At 49.0% G+C, this 21333-nt stretch overlaps 1 protein-coding gene across 1 annotated transcript; it reads right to left on the bottom strand.

The window, feature by feature from the left end:
* Positions 1-12500: 12500 nt before the first annotated feature.
* Positions 12501-21047, bottom strand: LOC135888826 (C-signal-like). The gene is made up of 6 exons (XM_065416613.1): positions 20818-21047; positions 19976-20027; positions 18693-18880; positions 17353-17511; positions 16128-16238; positions 12501-12710 (listed from the first exon to the last, which is right to left on the bottom strand). The coding sequence occupies exons 1-6, from the start codon at positions 20962-20964 to the stop codon at positions 12597-12599; spliced, it is 771 nt and encodes a 256-aa protein (XP_065272685.1). The 5' UTR covers positions 20965-21047; the 3' UTR covers positions 12501-12596.
* Positions 21048-21333: the final 286 nt, after the last annotated feature.

Raw genomic sequence — 21333 nt, 5'->3', positions numbered from 1 at the left:
AGGAGAGCAGAATGAGAAGGTACCTCTGCCTTGGACTTCTCTTCATTTTCACCTGATGAAGCTATCATGTCACCACCTCTGACGGCAGGTGATGATTTCAGGCACTTTCAGGAGTTGTTTCATAGCGTGGCAGATGCCCTAAACGTTCCACTCGAGGAGGTCAAGGAACAACAACAACATGAACTTATTGACATTCTCCACATCAACTCTACAATGAAAACCACACTGCAGGGGATTGGTCCCATATTGTGGGGCATCTTCACCACCCTGGGCCCATGCACAGACTGTGCAGTCAAGATCCGGCAGGAGGACTTTTCAGCTTGGAAAAGAGGAGACTAAGGGGGGATGTGATAGAGGTATATAAAATCATGAGTGATGTGGAGAAAGTGAATAAGGAAAAGTTATTTACTTATTCCCATAATACAAGAACTAGGGGCCACCAAATGAAATTAATGGGCAGCAGGTTTAGAACAAATAAAAGGAAGTTCTTCTTCACACAGCGCAGTCAACTTGTGGAACTCCTTGCCTGAGGAGGTTGTGAAGGCTAGGACTATAACAGCGTTTAAAAGAGAACTGGATAAATTCATGGAGGTTAAGTCCATTAATGGCTATTAGCCAGGATGGGTAAGGAATGGTGTCCCTAGCCTCTGTTTGTCAGAGGGTGGAGATGGATGGCAGGAGAGAGATCACTTGATCATTACCTGTTAGGTTCACTCCCTCTGGGGCACCTGGCATTGGCCACTATCGGTAGACAGGATACTGGGCTAGATGGACCTTTGGTCTGACCGAGTATGGCCGTTCTTATGAGGTGAAACAGTGGAGGTTTCCTAAAGGGTCTGGGGTGCTGGCTTCAATGCTCAAACCCCAGGCTATGGTCTGAGAACTAGGAACCTTTCACAGCAGCGTTTCTCAAACTGGGGGTCACAAAACTATTCTGAGGGGAGGTCACAAGAGCACCGGCTGATGGCCGGGTGCCCCGCTCTGAAGGCAGCACTGCCACAAGCAGCAGCGCAGAAATAAAGGTGGCCTGGTATGGAAGGGGATCATCACAACCTGAAATATTTTCAAAGGGGGTCCCAGCAAAAAAAGTGAGAACCCCTGTTTTGGAGCGTTCAAGCAGGGTCTACATAAGGCAGTTTCAGACTAGAGACCTTTTAGAGCGTGCCAGCAGGGTCTGCGTGTGGCAGTTAGAGCACTTTAGAGGGCACTGCAGCTTACATCTCTAGTCACCGGCGCAGACTCCAATACCTCGGTAGGTCCAAGGGCAGAATGGGGGGGGCAGGCTCCTCCCTTGGCCATAGTGGGAGTGGAAGAGGGAGAGGTCCTGGCTGTCCCAGGCTGTCTGGTGGGAGGAGAAGAGAGGGGAGGGGAGCTGGGACTCTTTACCTGTCGCACAGGAGATGCCCACACCTCTCCCCATCAGTGCTGTGAGGCACTCAGCAGTGGGTCAGTATGGGGGCACTGCAGACAGGCAGGAGAGCACAGGGGCTGAAGCCACTGGAAGCCCAGGGCAGAGCCAGAGCAATGTCAGGACTCAAGTAGCAGAACAGCTGGACAATAGAGCACCTCAGAGTGAGCAGGAGCTGAGCACAGGTAGTGGGAGGCAGGGATGGGATAGGCTGTGCAGCGAGTCAGCCACTGCTCCCCTGGGACTCCCCCTGCTCTCTTACTGCCCCATCTTCCTCCCAGCTCCTCCCCACTCCACACCCCACTTGCCCCAATTTATCACCCACCACTGTCCGTCCCCCTCTCTCCAGGCGCAGCTGCTCACCTGGGGAAGGACAGAGGCTTGGTCCCAGACTCAAGGGGGCGAGGGAGTGATCAAGCCCGTCTGAGCTGGAAATAGCGTCCCCCCAGCTGAGTGCCAGCCATGAGCCCTGTCCCAGGGCAATCCCAGGAGAGCCTGGCCAACGCCCACTCCCATTGCCATGAGCGCAGCTGTGTCTTCCTGTGCTGTGTTAGAGGAAAGGACAGAAAGGCAAAGGAATATATGTGGGTCTAGGCTTCCTGTTTCCTTAGATTCGACCCTCCCTGTCCAGCATCCGTCAACTGGTAGGTTTGATTTTCCCATAAGGGGGTCCATCCCACCTTGAATAACGAGGAGTCAGTTGGGATAAGGTGAAAAACAAATAAAGCGTATTGAAGAATTGGTGTACAATGAATAGGGCAAAGAAAAGGAGGGAGTAAACAGTAAAATTATGCAGTACAGTGATGCCCCAAAATAAACCCTATAAACAGGCAAGTAAACCCCTCAATAGAAATCTTCTTCTATAGATTAAGCTTCGATTGTTGCCTGGGACCTCAGTCCTCCGGCTAGTTGAAAGCCATCGGAGAGGACCTCCAGGGAGTCCCTTGATGTTCCTCTGGGTCTGAAGAAGAGTAGATGGTGTGACGGAGCAGAGAGCGGAGCAGGGAGTGGGGCAGATTTGACCTGGGAATGTTGCAGGGGGGTTGCATTGGGGATGGGGGACTTCCCTTGAAGGAAGCTACCTGAGCTGTAACCTGAGCCAGGAGGGGGGTTGGGAGAAATAACACCTTCTGCCCGGGAGACTGAACAAAGGAGAGGAGGAGCAGAGGGGAGGGGGGAGAAAGCTGCTGGAGGAGTTTTGGTTTGGTTTCAGTTTGGGCTGGGTGGTGCAATGCAGGGAACCTCAAGCTGGGGTCTAAGCTCCCTAAACCCCCCAGAAGGACTTGATTGAGGGGTTCTGGTTGTACCTACACGCTCTGCTTGGGACTGTGTTCCTGTCATCTAATAAACCTTCTGTTTTACTGGCTGGCTGAGAGTCACGGTGAATCCCAGGAAGAGGGGTGCAGGGCCTTGACTCCCCCACACTCCGTGACAGATGGTATGTCGGGGAACAGCAGCTGAAGATGGATGACGGTGAGTGCGATGTGGCTGTCTGTCCTTCTCTTCTCCTTGTAGGTGATGGCAAATGCATGTCCAAGTGGAAGCAGAGCTGTGAAAAGAAAACCCTACCCCCTCTACCGCTAGGATGCGTAGGTAAGTGCAAGTCAGACCCGTGACAGTCCCTTCCTGTCACTTGGATGGACAACCCCTGAGCAGTGCTCAGGACAGACTTATCTAACCTTGCCTGGGAAACTCTGTAGACGGAGCAGAAAATCCCTTCTGAGAAACCCTGTGGAAAAGGCAGTAAAAACCAGTTCTATCCAGAAGTTGTTTACCACTTCTGAGGAGAAATAAAAGGTGGGAAAACTGTGATCAGCTGGGTCACATTGGCACAAACTCCATTTTGGGAACCAATATGGGTTCCTGAAATTATACAAAACATACAAAATGAACATAACCCAACAATTCCCTCCTAGGAGGAGTTATAGCGATAAGCATAACTACTACAAACATATAAAGCAGATTCTTAAACTAACAATCCCAAGGCATTAATATCAAATGGCATCTTGGTGTCCTCTTACCATTTCCTTTTTTATAGTTAACATCACCAGATATATCAACATAAATATTGTAGTCAAACTCATGGTAAGTACAAATCAAGTTCAGCACCACGTCATCATGATTAGGGGACTTTATATGGATAGTCCCAGATTTTAACTGAGCATCTTGATGATGCATTATAACAGACAAAGACATTTCTCCAGGTGATACCATGGGTAGGGATATGATATTTATTAAAGTACATCTAGTGAGGTCCCTAAAACAGTTAGAAAAAGTCCTTGTGGGGACCTACCATACACATTCTAGGAGAGATTTGCATATAGGGCCAAAAACTTGGGTTGAATTCTGCAGATGTTTGGTGACAGCTAGATAGCATAATCCCTTTGATTTATGTGCAGATAACGTGGCCCATTGCCCTTCCTCATCTCTTATTTCTCTTCCAAATTGCATCCCTCTTCTACATCTCTAGTCCCTTAGGGGCATGGTAGTAGTAGGAGAATCTGTTGTTGTCTCCATAGTAGGCGATGGAGATGCCTCCTTCCGTGGTCTTTCCTGATTTTGGAGTCTTGCTTTATTGTAGTTGGTCTGACATATCCAATCTTCATTTCCCCTAATCGACATAGTACCGCTCTCTTGAAGGAGTATAGCAGCGATTCTTAAAAGAACTATATACATGGTTATGGTTGAGAGGGTCATTCTTCTTCTTTATAACCTTAGCCTGAAAGAAGAAGAGAAAAGATATATTAATCACCTTCTCCTATCATCTTCTCGCTTTTCCTGCTTCCATGGGCTTTACTCCTTTCCAAGCTTTTAGTTGGCTATTGTGAAACCATTTAATAACTTTTCTCTTTTTTCCATTACAGATTTCCAGTTGGTCCGTAGGTCCTGCCTTTTGGATGATCTTTGCTGGTCCCATCCATCTCAGGCTGAGGACATGGTCCTTCTCTAGGTATGATTTAAACATTACATGTTCCCCAATGTCCCATTCTGTGATTTGCATGCCATTATTCAATCGCTGGTCCAGATTCTTTATGCTGTATACTAGTCTAGCAGCTGTAACCTTCTGAGTCTCCACTATGGTAGTAAGGATTCTTTTAATAAAAGTGTCCGTTAACTGTCGGGGTTTAAATTCGTCCGGTGGGATCCTCCCCAGGAGCCACCATGCTTCTGGCATTCTCATGGACCTGCCAAATAAAACCTTATACGGTGTAAATCCATGTGACCCCACTGTTGACCTCATAGCCATCAGGATCATCGTAATTTGTTCATCCCAGTTTTTTCTGGATGCCTCAATTACCTTTCTCAGGGCTGTCTTTAGTGTACGGAAGATCGGGGATGCCCTGCAATATGAAATTGCTGCTTTATTCCAAGGGCTATACACAGCTGGCGAATTAATTCCTGTAAAATGACTTCCCTGGTCTGAGTCAATTGTCTTTGGGAGTCCAAAGCGGCTGAAGGTGTTTTCCATTAAATCTTAGCTGTATTGGCTGCTGTACACTGATTAATAGGGTGTGCTTCGATCCATTTATTAAATGAATCGATAACGATCAGACAGTGCACATTACCCTTCCTGGATCGGGGCAAAGAACGATTCCAGGGCTCTTTTCATAGGTTGATGAAGTAACGGCCCTTTCCTGATCTTCGGGTCTGGGTTGTTCATGGCACTCTTTAAGCAGTTGTGGATATGATGTTCTGTATCCCTGCTAATGGTTGGCCACGATCCCACAGATGACAATCAGTGTAGCATCTTTTGCAGGCCGAAATGGCCTTGCTCATGAGCTAGATGGATTAATTCTTGTCTGATAACCGTAGGGATAACCAATACAGGAAGTGTTTGGCTTTCTTCCCCCTTTTGTAACCCAGCCATAATTAAACCTGAACGATGTTGAACAATTTTCTAGGTTTTATATTTGCCTGCTTTTAATAACTGGCTTAGTTCAGGGTCTTTCCATTGCAGTGTAATAATGTCTATACAGTCTTGATACCCAGATGTATGTGTGGCATTAATCTTGCTTTTAACTTTGTCCCACAGAAAGTTGGGGCCTAACTTAGCTGCCTGCTTTCTAATTTATCCACCTGGTTATTGAGAACTGATATTTCAGCAGACCCCTTGTGATGTGCTCTGACCTTAAATGAGTATGTCTTTTCAGTTCTATTCTCCGTCAGGTTCCAAGCATATAGGAGATAATCAGCATAAGACACTGGATGATTGTAATTAGTTTGCATGTTTCTAGATTTCCACACATGCATCCAGTCTATGAATGTGCATTAGAGTCAGCATTCTCTATGGGCTGGTCTACACTGGGGGCGGGGGCATCGATCTAAGATACATCGACTTCAGCTACGCTACTCTCGTAGCTGAAGTTGCGTATCTTAGATCGACTTACCTCCCGTCCTCACGGCGCGGGATCGATGGCCGCGGCTCCCCCGTCGACTCCACTTCCGCCTCTCGCCCTGGTGGAGTTCCGGAGTCGACAGGGAGCATGTTTGGGGATCGATTTATCGTGTCGAGACGAGACGCGATAAATCGATCCCCGATAGATCGATCGCTACCCGCCGATCCGGCGGGTAGTGTGGACATATCCTAAGGCAGCAACTATGGCTATTATTTCTGCTGCTTGTGCAGAATCAGGGCTGGATTACCCAATAGGCAGACTAAGCACGTGCTTAGGGCACCAGCAAAGCAGGGGGGACCCAAAAAAAAGAGATTTAAAAAAAAAATTGAGATTTGATATTTCAAAAAAAGCATCGAAGTAGTCATCATGGGAAAAATCAGAACTTTGTTAGACTTCCTTACACTCCACTCCACACTTTTCCCCTGTTTTTCTGTTCTCTTTTTATTATTTATCCCCACCTAAACAGGGGGACGTCCTACTAATGTAGATCGAAATAATGCGAGGAAATCAGATCCTGTCATGTATTGCAACAATGTGTCAGGACAGACTTGATTCACTTTCCCTATTGTGTATGGAAGTGGACATGCTTTGTCGAGTCAGCTTCGATGAACTTATACAGAATTTTGCAATCAGAAAATCTAGAAAGAAGCTATTTTAATTTCAGCATACATGTACGTTTTGTGTCATTTCGAAAAATAAAATTTTATTTTACATTATAGTATTGTTTTTATTTTGAATTACATATGTAGGGGCACCATAATATTTTCAGTGCTTAGGGCCTCTAAAGGTCTTAATCCGGCCCTGTGCAGAATGCTTATCTAAGGTGCCCTGGTTTATTTTTTCCTGTGGAGACCTGTAAAGCTGCAAACCCTGTGGCTGGTTTGCCTTCATGGATCAGGCTGCTCCCATCCACTACCCATATTTCTCGTCCCTGAGTTTTAGCATCCTCATACTTTAGTTCTAAATTGAAAGGAGTCTGTATTATAGAAGGAGCTTCAGTTAGGATGGGGCATTCATGGTCTTCCCCTACATTTTCTTCCGGAGCCACTAGAGATAGAGCATTAGACAATTTACTAGGGGAGTTAGTTTTCTTTACAGCAATGTCTCTGTTAAGGAGGGCTAACGTCCAATTTGCCATGTGAGGGTGACTAACCCGTCTCCCATTGGCTCTACCTGACAATACATATCTCACCGGAGTGTGAGTTGTCTTCAACAAGACACAGGCCATCACTATAATATATTCCCCGTGTGACATGGCCCATACAAGGGCTAATACCTCTCTCTCTCATGGTGAGAACTGCATTTCAATGGGTGTTAAAATTCAGGAGCCATACGCGATGGGTTTTAAGGAAGTTCCCTGCTTTTGTAGAAGGACTATCTGTAAGTAATATGGTTTTCTGGGATCTGGGAAGGCTAATGCAGGAGTCTCTACGAGAGCCTTCTTTAATGAGATCACTGCCTCTTGTTCTGGCTGTCCCCATTTCCACTCTTGGTCCTTCTTTAAAAGACGGTACAGGGGTTTTGCTTTCTCGCTAAAGTTCTCTATAAAATCAGGCGAAAAGCCTACCAAGCCTAAAAAAGATTGTGGGGTGCTCACTTCAGTCGGGGCAGGTAAATTAGATATTACCTTTACTCTGTCTCAGTTGGGGCATCTCCCTGTAGGACCCAATCACACTCCAAGGTATACTACTTCCTGTTTAAGTAGTTGCGCTTCCTCAGGATTTATTAAGAAACCTGTGGCTTTAATGATTTCTAGGATTTTATCTAAAGTTTCTAGATTTTCTGCCCTTTTTTGGATGCAATAAGCACATCATCTACATAGCTTATTACCCCATCTGAGTTTCTCACTTTCTTCCACATGCCTGCTATCTGTTGGTGACAAATAGTAGGTGCGTTAGGCAACCCTTGTGGTACTCTTGTAAAAGTGAGTTGTCCATCATCATAAGTGAATGCCAGCTTGTATTGACATTTTGGATCTAATGGAATAGAGAAAAATGTATTTGCCAGATCAATCATTGAGTATCATTGGGCACCCACAGTGATCAATGACATTATCTCAGGGAACTTGGCCACCACAGGGGCCATCCATGGTGTAACCTTATTAAGTCCCCTATAGTCAACGGTAAGTCGCCACGTCCCATTGGCCTTTCTCACGGGCCAAATAGGTGAGTTGCAGAGACTCTCACACGGGATCAGTATATTCTGCTAGATGAGGGCCTTAATGGTGGGTTTGATTCCCTCGTGGGCCTCAGCAGAATATTGGTATTGCTTTATTGGCTTTGGGTCAGGGCCTTGAATATTAACTAGAGCTTTTATTTTTCCGCAGCTAAGTTTGGAAACATATTCCAGTTACATTATATTCACATTCATTAGCATATTTTCATAAAATAATATAGAGTGCAACGTCACACCTGTATATACCAATACTCTCTGTATAAGGCTCCCCAAATCCCCTTCTACTTTGATGGTAACCACGGGACATCCCCACTGGTCATTTTTCATGTGCTTCACCACCCTCCTACTGAAATAATGTTTCCTAATATCCAATCTAGACCCCCCCCACCGCACTGCAACTTGAGACTATTACTCCTTGTTCTGTCATCTGCCAACACTGAGAACAGCCTAGCTCCATCCTCTTTGGAACCCCCCTTCAGGTACTTAAAGACTGCTAGCAAATCCCCACTCACTCTTCTCGTCTGCAGACTAAACAAGCCCAGTTCCCTCAGCCTCTCCTCGTAAGTCATGTGCCCCAGCCCCCTGATCATTTTTGTTGACCTCCACTGGACTCTTTCCAATTTGTCTGCATCTTTCTGTAGTGGGGGGCCCAAAACTGGACTCAATATACTCCAGATGTGGACTCACCAGTGCCAAATAGAGGGGAATAATCACTTCCCTCCATCTGCTGGCAATGCTCCTACTAATGCAGCCCAATATGCCGTTAGCCTTCTTGGCAACAAGTGCACACGGCTGACTCATATCCAGCTTCTCATCCACTGTAATCCCCAGGTCCTTTTCTGCAGAACTGCTGCTTAGCCAGTTGGTCCCCAGCCTGTAGTGGTGCATGGGATTCTTCAGTCCAACGTGCAGGATTCTGCACTTGTCTTTGTTGAACCTCATCAGATTTCTTTTGGCCCAATCCTCCAATTTGTCAAGGTCACTTTGAACCCTATGCCTACCCTCCAGTGTATCTACCTCTCCCCACAGCTTAGTGTCATCTGCGAACTTTCTGAGGGTGCAATCCATCCCATCACCCAGATCATTAATAAAGATGTTGAACAAAACCGGCCCCAGGACCGACCCCTGGGATACTCCGCTTGATACCAGCTGCCAGATAGACATCGAACTGTTGATCATTACCTGTTGAGCCCAACAATCTAGCCAGCTTTCTATCCACCTTATAGTCCATCCATCCAATCTATACTTTTTTAACTTGCTGGCAAGAATACTGCGGGAGACCATATCAAAAGCTTTGCTAAAGTCAAGATATATCATGTCCACCGCTTTCCCCATATCCACAGAGCCAGTTATCTCATCATAGATGGCAATCAGGTTTGTCAGGCATGACTTGCCCTTGGTGAATCCATGTTGACTGTTCCTGATCACCTTCCTCTCCTCCAAGTGCTTCAAAATGGTTTCCTTGAGGACCTGCTCCATGATTTTTCCAGGGACCAAGGAGAAGCTGATTGGGGTAATGATCTAATCAGGCTGGTGGGGTAAGAACTCAATTGTCCCCATCAGCCCACGGCTGATAAAAGAGGCACAGGAAGACAGTGCAAGGAGATGGAGAGAAACGAACGAACGAGCAAACAAAACAGGGCTAGCTGAGCCTAGCCATAAGAGGCTCAGAGTAGGAAGATCTCTGTTTCCCCCCAAGTCTTGCTGCGAGGGCCTAAAGCTTGACAAGGATTGTAAATAGGTGGGAGCATGGGGGACTGTGGTGATATTGGTGAAGGGAAATAGAAATGAAGTGTCATTAAGCGCACACCTAGTGGACTCTGTGTGGTTTCTGCAAGGAAGAGGCTGGGGTGGAGGAAGGCCCCCGTTACAGACAGATGCCATGAACCAGCAGCATGGCTGACTCAGATCTCTTGTCTTGCATGTGGAATGTTTCTCCTCCCAAACACCAGGAGTACAGACAGGGACGGGGCTGGACCGGGAGCCAGGGGCCAAGGCCAGGGGCACAGCTGGGGGTGGGCCAGGGCTGGGCTGGAAGCGGGGCCGGGAGTGGAGCCTCTGCTGGGGGTGGAGCCAGAGCAGAGCTGGGGCAGAGTGAGGCTGGGTAGTGCTCCCTCACTGCCCCCCGTGGAGGCTGGCCCGGCCCCGCCATGCCCCCCCAAATGTTCATCTGCACCCTCACTGGTGGGGCATGCCCCACATTTTGGGGACCACTGCTATAAGGCCTATCCCTGCTCTAGGGCCTGTGTCGAGGGATTCCCAGCTTGAGGCAGATCAGGCATGGATTATTCTACCCAGATCCCATGTGAGCCCTGCTAGCATTGTGGGCTGGTGTGGAGAGGGTGGAGCTAAGTCACTCTGTGCCCCCTCAGGTTGCACAGATGGAGTAGTCCCTGAACAGGGGGACTGGGATGGAGAGTGGACCTTAGCCAGGCCTCGCAATGTGGGAGGCAAAGGCTGCTCCTCTGTGGTGATGGGTTTTGCTGGCCTCTCAGATGCTCCCTTCCTGCCCAAGTCATCGGTACCAGAATTAAAAGCCTGGTTACTCTTGCAGCCAACACGGTGAGGATCAATGAGTGCACTCCCCATGCTGGGGTAACTTACACCTTATTCTGGGAAATGACCAGAGAAGTTCTAGCAGCTCTAGGAGTTGGAGCAGCCTCAGCAACAGCTTTCAGCTATTATTCAAATCTCAGCTTCTAGGACAAAAGTGTTCCATATAAACTTTTGTAATCAAGATGCAAAAGAACTAATCAGAGCACACCCTGAGACTGGCTGCTACCTGCCACCGAAAGAGAATGCTGTGGCAATTTTTAAATGGGCAAAGGAACAAGAGGCAGGTGGAAGGTGGGAACCAAAAATACCTGTTCCATTCAGTGTCCCCCTGAGAATCAATCCAGGTCTATCCTGAGCCCAGTGCACACTGGGACAGGACTTTCGGGGCATTGTTAGTGCTGTGTATGTTGGTCTGAGGATGTGGTCCGTATCTTGCTGCTGAGTTTCAGTCTATTAGATGCTGTTTGATTAGGTTTTGCTCAGCAGGAGCATTTATCCCCACCTGAACTCAGAGTTGAGTGGGGAGCAGCAGGATGGCTGAATTGGGAGTCCTCTCACCATGGGCACCAGGTGTGTATAATTTTGGGTGGTGCCCAGAACAGGTCCAAGCAGAGCCATCCCATCCACAGGATGGACTGAGGCAACTGACCCAGGCCCCATGCTTTGGGGGGCCCTGTGCTTCAGGGGGACGCGGGGTCCAGGGTGGCCCAGAGGGTTAATGGGGGGCATGGCACCGGCAGCAGTGAGAGACCCGCCCCCCACTCCCCAGCTTCCGGCGTCGCTTGGGGAAGGGGGCAGAAGCCAGAAAGAGGAAGGGTGGGAACTTGGGGGAATGGGTGGAATGGGGATGGGGTGGAGCAGGGGTGGGAACAGGCAGGGGCGGAGCAGGGGCAGAAAGAGGCGGGGCTGAGTCTTGGGGTGGAGTGGGGGCGGAGCAGGGACAAGAAGAGGCGGGGCAAGCGGGGCAGGCTGGGTCCGGGTTGCTCCCTGCTGCCAGCTCCAGGACCCCCGCTAAGCCCCCCAGGCTGCCCTGGACCCTGCATCCCCCTGAAGTGCAGGCCCCCCAAAGTATGGGGCCCAGGGCAGTTGCCCCAGTCTGTTCTATGGACGGGACGGCTCTGAAAATATAAGCCTAAACATTGGTGGAGCCGGGCCCACGTTCCTGAATATTGGAGGAGTACAGGCACCACGGGCCCATATAACTCGCCGCCCCTGCCTCTCACCACATGCCCCAATGGCCATAGAAGAAACCCGACCATGAGCTTGCACATATTTCCTACTCGACTCAGCAAACAAATGTGATTGGCTAGAACTCCTAGATCCTTGCTAGAAGAGCAACCCACGCAGCTCTCCATGGTTTGCAGTGAGACATCCCAGCACTGATGCAGCGAGACTGGGATCTTTGGTTTCTCAACAAAATACAGAATTGACAAACATTCTCTCTGTCTAATTGTTTGTGACATGTCTGCGGTTCATTGTGCAGAGTGGCGCCATCACACAGACACACTCATATGGCATGGCACGCATGTGTCATCCACAATGACGGGCCTGCAATTCATGTTTTCTACCCTTGGGCCCAAGGTTAGGGGTGGCCCTAGCTGTTTTGCCAGCCAGGGCAGAAAATGTTTCCAATATTTTTGGCCCCACCTACTCCTGAGAAACCAAACGTGCACATAAGCACACACACACACACACACACACACACACACACACACACACACACACACAAAGAGCCAGCCAGTTGGATGGGAGCCAAAAAAATAATAATAATAAAAAGCTGAGCTGCAGAGCAGTTTTGCGCTCCCCTGGAAGTTACTGCCCTGCTTGCCCACCTCTAGAACCAGCTGTTCCCGCCTGAGGTACCTGAATGTTCAGCTCTCTAGATGGCTCAGTAACAGCATAGCAGGGTTAAATGGATCTCCCACCTGCATCAGAGACCAGCAGAGGAGAAAGGCTCAAGAAATAGGTTGTAATTCAGCTCAGGTTGTTTATTGGTGTGTCATGTACAGGTAACACTGCCGGCACCTCTATGATCTAATCACACCTGGCAAGCTCATCTCTCACCAGGGATAGATTTGTCCATCCCAGCCCACGAAGGAACCATTCTCCTTCTCAGAGAGCATGGAAAGCATCTTCAGGATTGCTTGAGTGGTTTCTTCCACGGTCTGTGGGGCCTGTAGGGTTAAAGTGATGCTGTTAGGTAGGGCAAAACTGCATCTTTCAGGCCATTATTACTGTGACACCCTGGCACCCCAATATTCACCACTGTCATGTAATTAGGATATGTTTTGTACTAAATATGCCTTGTGAGGTATCATTCTAAAAGTCTTGATCTGCTAGATATTAATATCTCATTGGAGCGTATGTGCTATCGTCGTATGTGAAGTTATGAAGTTTGGCTGTGTATGTGTTACTGAAACATATTCTGAGGTTGAAAACACCCACAAGCAGCCTTTCTGCTGCAATAGTAAAAAGGCCCAACAATGTTAATGGCTTACTGAGGAAATGCACACAAGCACAAGGATTACCCCAGGAACTGTGAACAATAGAAACCTGTCATAGATAGCACTACATAATGGGAACTGTTTGACCCAGGTCACAGCAAAAGAGCTTCCCAGCAAGTGGGAAGACGATATAAAAGGGGAAAAGTGAGATCATGATGGGACCTCATTCTCCCGACAACACCACACCTGGAAACACCTGAGGAACAAAGACTGAACAGGGAGGAAATGATGGTCTCAGGCTAGAGGGATTTCTAGCCTGTGTATGAAAACGTGGGAAACCCAAGCGGCAAAGCCAAGGCAGCTTGTGCTTTAGGAATCTGCCAGCCTGTTTATCACTCAGGGTGAGAATTTGCTAATTCATATCCTACCTATCTAGTATGTTAAGCTCAGTTTGCGATTTTGTTTATTTACTAGGTAATCTGTTTTGATCTGTTTGTTATCACTTATAATCTCTTAAAATCTATCCTTTTATAGTTAATAAACTTATTTTATATGTACTCCAAACCAGTGTGCATTTGACTAAGGCGTCTGGGGAAAATCTCAGCTTGGTTTCCACAAGTGTGCATTGTCCTCTTCACATTGAGGGAGAGGCGGACCAGGTGTTAAACCCATATACTGGCCAGATTTGACCAGGGCAGTACAGTGCTGCTCTGGGGCCTAGGCTGGGAGGCTGGTGGTTAGAGAGCCCTGCATGTGACTGCAGCTGGGTGTGTCCCTACCTGTGTGAATGCTGGTGAAAGTGCAGGCTGGAGGGCTTTGCAACTTGTCACAGCAGCACAGTGTGAAAGGGAGCCCAGGCTGGTGGGTCAGAGGCTCAGTGGTACCCCAGTTCCAGGTGGCACCCCGGGGGGAACCCATTACAGTTACTATGTTCCTAGCAGTGGGTGTATTCAGGACTAAGTCTCCTCCCTCAACATCTCATCGTATTAGCTTCAGTAGGGTCTTCAGGGTAAGTTGTCTTTGCAGATATTTGTACAATGCCTAGTACAATGGAGCTGTGGGCTCTGTGCTACAAAATACACGAATAAATAATAATGTACTAAAATGAGAGTTGATGTTCCTCACACTTGTGCATTTATAGTCTTATCAAAACCCCATAGCTGTCAATGGGAATCTTTCCATTGGCCTCAATGGGGTTTGGATCAGTCCCATAGAATCATCCCAAAGCATTAAAGGCCTTTGCAGGAAAGCAGTATGAATAATTTTGTATACACTATTTATGGATCACTTCTGGCATGGAACATGGCAATACTTAACTACGTACAGTAAGAATACTCGGTCACACCTGGGCAAAGAGGGGGTACAATGTTAGCATTCTGATGTGGTAGTTATTAACACCCACTTTACACTGGTACAAATGTGCAAGGTGCAGGGCAGTGGCAAATCAGGCCCACTCTATCCAGATTAAACTGCAGGGGGAGTTTAGCTCAGCTGAATGTACTTCCCGCCCTGTAGTGAGGCGGTGTGGCTCCCCACCGCCCCAGAGGGGGAAGAGCCCATCCAGAGGCCGGAGTGGGCGGAGCTAGGGAGCTCTAAGCCCGCCCCTCAGAGGGTCAGGCGGCGACCCGGAAGTATAAAAGCTCGCCCTCACAGCTCAGTCAGGCCCCAGCCGCCGGAGAGACCAGACGTCTCCAGCATAGTTCGTGACTGGGAAGACCCCACGGCCCAAGGCGGCCTCCAGGACTGGCCGGGCCTGCCCTGCGCCCGCTATCCAGAGGAGCCGCCGGGCCTGCCCTGAGCCCGCTATCCAGAGGAGCCGTCGGACCGGCCGATCAATCCCTGCCCTGACGAACCCATGGTCTTGGATCCCCCAGAGGCCAACACCAGAACCCAGGTAGGCCCCGAGGTGGAGTGCGGAAGTAGCCTGGGGGCAGCCGACCCCAGTCTGGCTGCAGCACTGCCAGAGCCTATGTCAGTGTGTGCCAGGATCCCCACTGACTAAGCAGCGGGCCTTCTGCCGCTGCTAGGGCCCCGGGCTGGGACGCAGTGGAGTGGGAGGGCCTGCGTCCCCCCTACCACCCAACCCGTGGGTGGCAGTCTCCCCCTCTCCCAGGCCTTTTGAGGCTTGGGCCTACTATTGTTGCTCAGCCCTGACTGAGGGCCTGAGCTTCTGACTCAGCGTTTGTTGCCCCGCCCTGACCTGGGGCCTGGACTAAACACTCTTGCTTGCTGCTCGGCCCTGACTGAGGGCCTGAGCTCCTGACACAGTCTTATTGCCCGCCCTGAGCAGGGCCCGGCTTACCGTGTTCTTCCAGTTACAGCAAGAGCTGCCGAGGGAGACCCACGGCTGGACAAATTTCCCCAGCTCACCGGTGTGTAGTGAGCCGGTGTGGCTCCCCGCCACCCCAGAGAGGGTCGAGCCCCGGCAAACTCTTGTACACCCCCACATTGGACTTTGGCCAGGACATTGCATTTATAGAAATCAGTGGGAGTTAAGTACCCAAATACCTCTGAGGATCTGGGCCGTTGTGGTCCACCCCTTGGCTCTTGCACGCTGTGCTGTGGGTTGTTTAGAGGAGAGGGGGAAACTGGGCTTTGCAGGGGAATGCAGGGGTCAGGAGCTGGGGGAAACAGGCCAGTATGCTTTGTCTGCTTTGTGCTGCTCCCAAGTGGGGTAAAGCAGGCAGAGTGTACTGGTGAATCTGGCCATCAGAGGTAAAATGACGAGAAGATTTCATGTGGATACATATCTTCAAATCATAGAAATCTCATCACAGGGTGACTTTCTCTGGGTTTATGTTTATATAGGAAAATTCTAGTAATTTAACAAACCAAACAAAATTCCCAAACAAAAGCCACGTTAAACTGGAGATACTGTTATGGTTATAGTAACTTTAAGTCTAACTTTAACTCTGATTTCCTGGGTTTGTAATGTTAGTTTTGGGGATAGTTACAACATCCCTGGAATGGTTTACCTGTATAGTATTGATACGTATTCCAGTCTTCACTCCAGTTTAACGTAGTTGTGATCTGGGTATACAGATGAGTCTGTGGCAGAACCAAGACTGTAAGGCCTCCCTGATGTGCTGTGGATGGAAGTGGCCAGTCACCCTAACCAAGGGATTGTAAATGTGCTATGACCCCTACCTTTTCTGTTCCCATTCCGGTTTTCACCCAGCCAGGGTGGATAGAAGTGCACAGAATCCCATAGTCTTTGTACTCCAAGGACTGGCACTTGGTGAGCATGTTCAGAGCAGCCTGTGGGTGGGACACACGGTGAGCAGAGATAAGAGCACAGGACAGAGGGGCATCTTCCCTACAGGACATGACCCCCGATCCCACAGTACTGATATGCAAGGGTGGAGGGGGAGTCATCTGGGCTGACAGGGGAGGAGATAAATAGCACTGGGTGGAATATGAGGAGCTTCATACATAAGCAGTACTGCTGAACTAAAGGGCAGCTCCCACTTCACTCAATGGACAAACCCAGCTCAGCTGCTCGGGGCGACAGATAAGGTTGCCAACTCTCATTGAAGCTATTCCGGGAGATTTTCCCCCCCAACATAACATGATGTCATTTTCTTAAAATATCCCATTAAAATCTCCTGGATTGCTTTCAATAGTCACTGGAAGATTGATGCTGATTCTGGGAGACTCCAGGCCCATCCTGGAGGGTTGGCAACTCTAACAACAGATCAAAAGAAAACTGCCCACCTCACAATAAATCTTCAATCTTTGCTGCCCCTGCGTAAAGGGTACAAGGCTGTGAGATACCAAATCCCAGAAATCTCTGGTTTTATCCTTTTATAGACTGGAATGCTGAGCCAAGCAGAAACCAGGAGACCGAATCCTGATAAAACGAAAGGAGGAAAATCCTTGGCCAAGCCCAGCTGTTGGCATTGGCTGTAGCTGCACCTTGAGATTCTACACAGCTGAGACTCATCCAGGGATTCAGTACACAAGGAACAGATGGCACCAGCAGCTGGTTCCAAACCCAGCTGAATTCCTGTGACCCTTGTAGCAATAACATTCCCGGCAGTCTCAGAGTGGGGAGAGGATCCCACTGAACACAACCCTCCTCACTGCCCAATGGCGACCAAAGCTGGATGAGTTTGGAAGCTGGTAATATGTCAGGATCTCTGATTTGTTGTTAAAGAGTAATTCAGGCTAAAGGTTGACTATAAAGGGGGAGATGCAGGGACACATGCACTGTTTCCTTAAATCTGTAGCAAGAAGCCAGGCAGGAGGAGGCTAGGGAGGTTCTGGGGCAGGAGCTCTGCAGGGAAGCAGGGCGGGAGACTGAGGTGTACGGAAGGAGCAGCAGAGGAGGCTAGTTACACTTGAAAGAAGTGAGAGGGGTCCCGTATTGTACCTTGCTGCAGCGGTAGCTGGGGTCTTGCAGCAGTTCCCATGATGTAACAAGTGCTATGGAAGCAGCCGTGCTGGACATGTTGACAATGGCGGCCTTCCTGCAGCTCAGCCCTGTCTGGGTACTCTGCTGGGCAGCCTTCTTCAGCAACGGCAGGAACTCCTGAGGGAGATACCGATGACTGTGTTACGACAGGGGTGACACCGCTGTACCAGGGAAGGAGCCCATCAGTTATGTTAATGTCAGGGAGAGGGAGGCTCTAAAGATGGAGTCTGTGATTCGGGCAGGTTGGTGCATCCCATAGTTCTTGGGAATATGATGACTGGGAAACCCTTCTATGGGTCAGAGTGTGCTCTCCCTGAAGGGAGCCTGCTCTGCTCCTTCCGAGAGGTGAGCCCTGCTGCAGGCACTAGCCCTGCACAGTCCTTTTGCTCCTAAAACACATGGTCTGGGCCTGTGCCCAGTCTCTGGGTAGGAGCATCATGGGGAAGGGGCTCCTTGGCAGGGCACAATCTGGCCCTCACCCTTATGGCTGCATGGCCCTCTGGTACAGCCTTTGAACCAGAAGAGAACATGTGATATACTGACTGAGGAACTAAGGGATAACAACCTACTACTGCGACCAGCTAGTGGAGTTATTTCATTAGCCCAAGTGGTAGAAGACTGTGCTTTGGTGCTCAAGGTTCAAATCCTGCTGGTGGCCAGTGTTAGGGGATGTTAGAGCGTCTTTCTTGAGTCTAGTATCAGAGGGGTAGCCGGCAATATGAGATATTAGGAATGGCAATATACAAAAACCTGTAGGAGAACGCTTCAACCTCCCTGGCCACACAATAGCAGATTTAAAGGTAGCCATCCTGCAGCAAAAAAACTTCAGGACCAGACTTCAAAGAGAAACTGCTGAGCTTCAGTTCCTTTGCAAATTTGACACCATCAGCTCAGGATTAAACAAAGACTGTGAATGGCTGGCCAACTACAAAAGCAGTTTCTCCTCCCTTGGTGTTCACACCTCAACTGCTAGAAGAGGGCCTCATCCTCCTTGATTGAACTAACCTCGTTATCTCCAGACTGATTCTTGCCTGCATATTTATACCTGCCTCTGGAAATTTCCATTACATGTGTCTGACGAAGTGGGTATTCACCCACAAAAGCTTATGCTCCAATACATCTGTTAGTCTATAAGGTGCCACAGGACTCTTTGTTGCTTCTCTTGAGTCTGAAGCTGCAGACCACCTTGTTTTTAAAAAATGAGTCAAAAATTTGTCTTAGCCAAGCGTCTCAGCTCGTTCCAGGGCAGTCTTGGCTCAGTGTCAGAGGAGTTTCCTGGCTGTCAGGTGTGTTCTTACCTGGCTCACCAGCAGGGGCCCAACTGTGTTAGTTAGGTATACAATTGCCATGGTGTCAACGTTCTCATTCTCCATGGTGGTCATCCGTGTGATGCCAGCGTTGTTTATCAGGAGATTCAGTCCATGTCCTTGCACATGCTCCTCCACTCTCTGTGCAGCTGCCTTTATGCTGTTTGGATCTGTGACATCTACAGACAGCACAGGGGATTCAGAAACATCCTTCCTATAGCAGCTCTGCCCTGTCTATCAGCTCTACCAGCCCATTCAGCTGTTGACTCTGTCTTCGGCTGGCCAATGAAAGCAGCCTCGCTAACTCGCTTGCATCTCCCTCAAGCCCCTCTGGGAACTCTCCCACGCTGCCTCTGATTCCAGGAGCAGGGGGAAATCCCTTGACATTTGTAAATAATTATGCTTATCTTCTTTGCACTGCCTCCTTAAAACCTACCTGTGCTGTGGTGTCTGCAAATCACACCCAGGCAGGTGCGTGCTGAGCTGAGATTTCATTTCTGTTTCTTAACCAAACTGTGTCCCATTTGCCTGCTTTGCTGTGTCTGGCACTGGGATCTGTCTGGGGTAGGGACTGTCTTCTTGATTATTGGTCTGTGCAGCACCTAACACAATGGGATTCCGATCCTGGATTGGGAGTCCCAGCGGCTATCATTATACAAATTATAAAGCATCATCATTATGTTTTTTCTGGATCCAAATAGAAACCCACAGCTTTCAATCTAATGTGGCTTTTATTTTAGATCCTGGAAACTCATAAGAAAGAATTAAAGTTCCCATGAGAGAGCACAGTGTGTCTCTCTCCTCCGTAACAAGCTGCTGAACCTCTGAGAACAAAACGGCTGCTGGCTCTGCATGCAGGGAGAGGTTATTGGAATTTGCGGGCTAGGAAACTGCAAACAATGTGCAGCAGTTGCACAGGGACACATGCCACAGGTGCCATGGGGGCATTGCAAGATTTGGTAGGAGATGAAATATCAGTCCCTTGGGCACACTTAATGGGGACTTAGTGGATAAGGCATAGAACCCGCACTGGGTTTGTACCTTCAGCACTAAAATCATGGGTCTCTTCCACTTGAGTTAAGAGTAACTCTATTCGTGGTCAGCCATTACAGCAGGGCAGAGTGGGTGTGACATGCTCCACTCTGAACTGTCAGTGCTTCACAACCACGCACAAGTGTGGCACCACATTGTGCCACCCATGGAGAATTGGGCCTCTCATCTTCCTCCCAAGCCCACCCCTGTCTGAATGAGTAGATGCAGAGATGGCTACATACCCAGCTGCAGCACCACCAGGTTTGGATGCTTCAGTGCCAGCTCTACTACCTCCTGGAAAGAGAAACATTTTCACTTGGTTAGAAAAATCCTGGAAGATGATCAGTGTGTAGGATGGCTCTGACCTCAGCTGTGCAGTACCTGGGATTGGGTGTAACCCTCAAGGAAGGTGCTGGTGACTGAGCGGGGAGCAGCCAATTCCCGGAACTCCCCTGTCCCACAACAAGTGGCATGTGTGTGAGTGAACCAGATACCTCAGAGAGGCTCCTCTGCAGCCTTGTGCAGTGGGGATGGGGTGTTGCAAGAGACCCGGTTACAAAATTCCACCACATAAGAACATAAGAACGGCCATACTGGGTCAAACCAAAGGTCCTTCTAGCCCAGTGTCCTGTCTTCCGACAGTGGCCAATGCCAGGTGCTCCAGAGGGAATGAACAGAACAGGTAATCATCAAGTGATCCATCCCCTGTCTCCCATTCCCAGCCTCTGGCAAACAAATGTAGAAATGTAGGAGGCCTGGGTGATTTCTATGTCCTGTCTCTGACGGAGTCAGCCCTCTCTAGATACCTTTAGCGCATGGGGTTTATCACAGGCCACAGTGGAACATGTTATAACGAGCCCCTTGTTAAAATATTGGTAGCATCTTGCCTCTCTATTCCTGAGCTGAGACACACCAGTGTGAGCTCTGGGTTTCCCATTTGAGCCTCTCAAACGCTTTTAAAGGGAACCCACTCCTTATCTTATCCCATCTTAGCAGCCTGTACTGCAGGGAAACCCAATTCTCAGGCTGTTTCTGGGCCATCAGTTGCCCAAACCTTCCTGTAAAGACCAGATTTCATCCTCACCTTGCTTTGGGATCCATCCGGTTCCCTGGTGGTGGCAAAGATCCATTCTGGTGGATTTGGTAGCTCTAGAAATCGCTTCACGAGTCCCAGGCCGATTCCTCGATTGGATCCAGTCACCAGAACGCTCCCGACATTGAACTCTGCCATCGTCACTGAGCTGCAGCTTCCAGCCACTTGCTCCCCACCTGCAGCTCAGCTTAAATAATGATGCTTGGGCTCCTCCTAACACCAGTGTTGGATCTAGAGTTAAACCTCTTGATTAAAAGTTATGCAGTGTTGGCAGTTCAGGGATCTGAATAACACCCCACTTACTCAGACACCTTGATTACAACATTAGGGAAGCTGGGTGAGGTGATAACTTTTATTGGACAAACTTCTGTTGGTAAGAGAGACACGCTTTGAGCTTACACAAGAGCTCTTCTTCCAGTCTGGGAAATGTATTGAGAGGATATGTTTACACTGGAATAAAAGGCCCCTGGTTGGCCTGGGTCAGCTGACCTGGGCTTTTGGGGCTCA

Source organism: Emys orbicularis, chromosome 14 (assembly GCF_028017835.1).
Source record: "Emys orbicularis isolate rEmyOrb1 chromosome 14, rEmyOrb1.hap1, whole genome shotgun sequence".
In the NCBI taxonomy this organism is placed as follows: domain Eukaryota; kingdom Metazoa; phylum Chordata; order Testudines; family Emydidae; genus Emys; species Emys orbicularis.
The sequence above is the reverse complement of the archived record's forward strand: the minus strand, read 5'-3'. Positions and strand labels throughout refer to the sequence as shown.

Coding starts and splice junctions, on each gene's coding strand:
- LOC135888826 (XM_065416613.1), bottom strand. CDS start 20,964: ATGGCAGAGTTCAATGTCGGGAGCGTTCTGGTGACTGGATCCAATCGA. Junction 16,239..17,352: donor CCAGCTACCGCTGCAGCAAG/GTACAATACGGG, acceptor TCCCACCCACAG/GCTGCTCTGAACATGCTCAC. Junction 12,711..16,127: donor CCGGAATGGGAACAGAAAAG/GTAGGGGTCATA, acceptor TTAACCCTACAG/GCCCCACAGACCGTGGAAGA.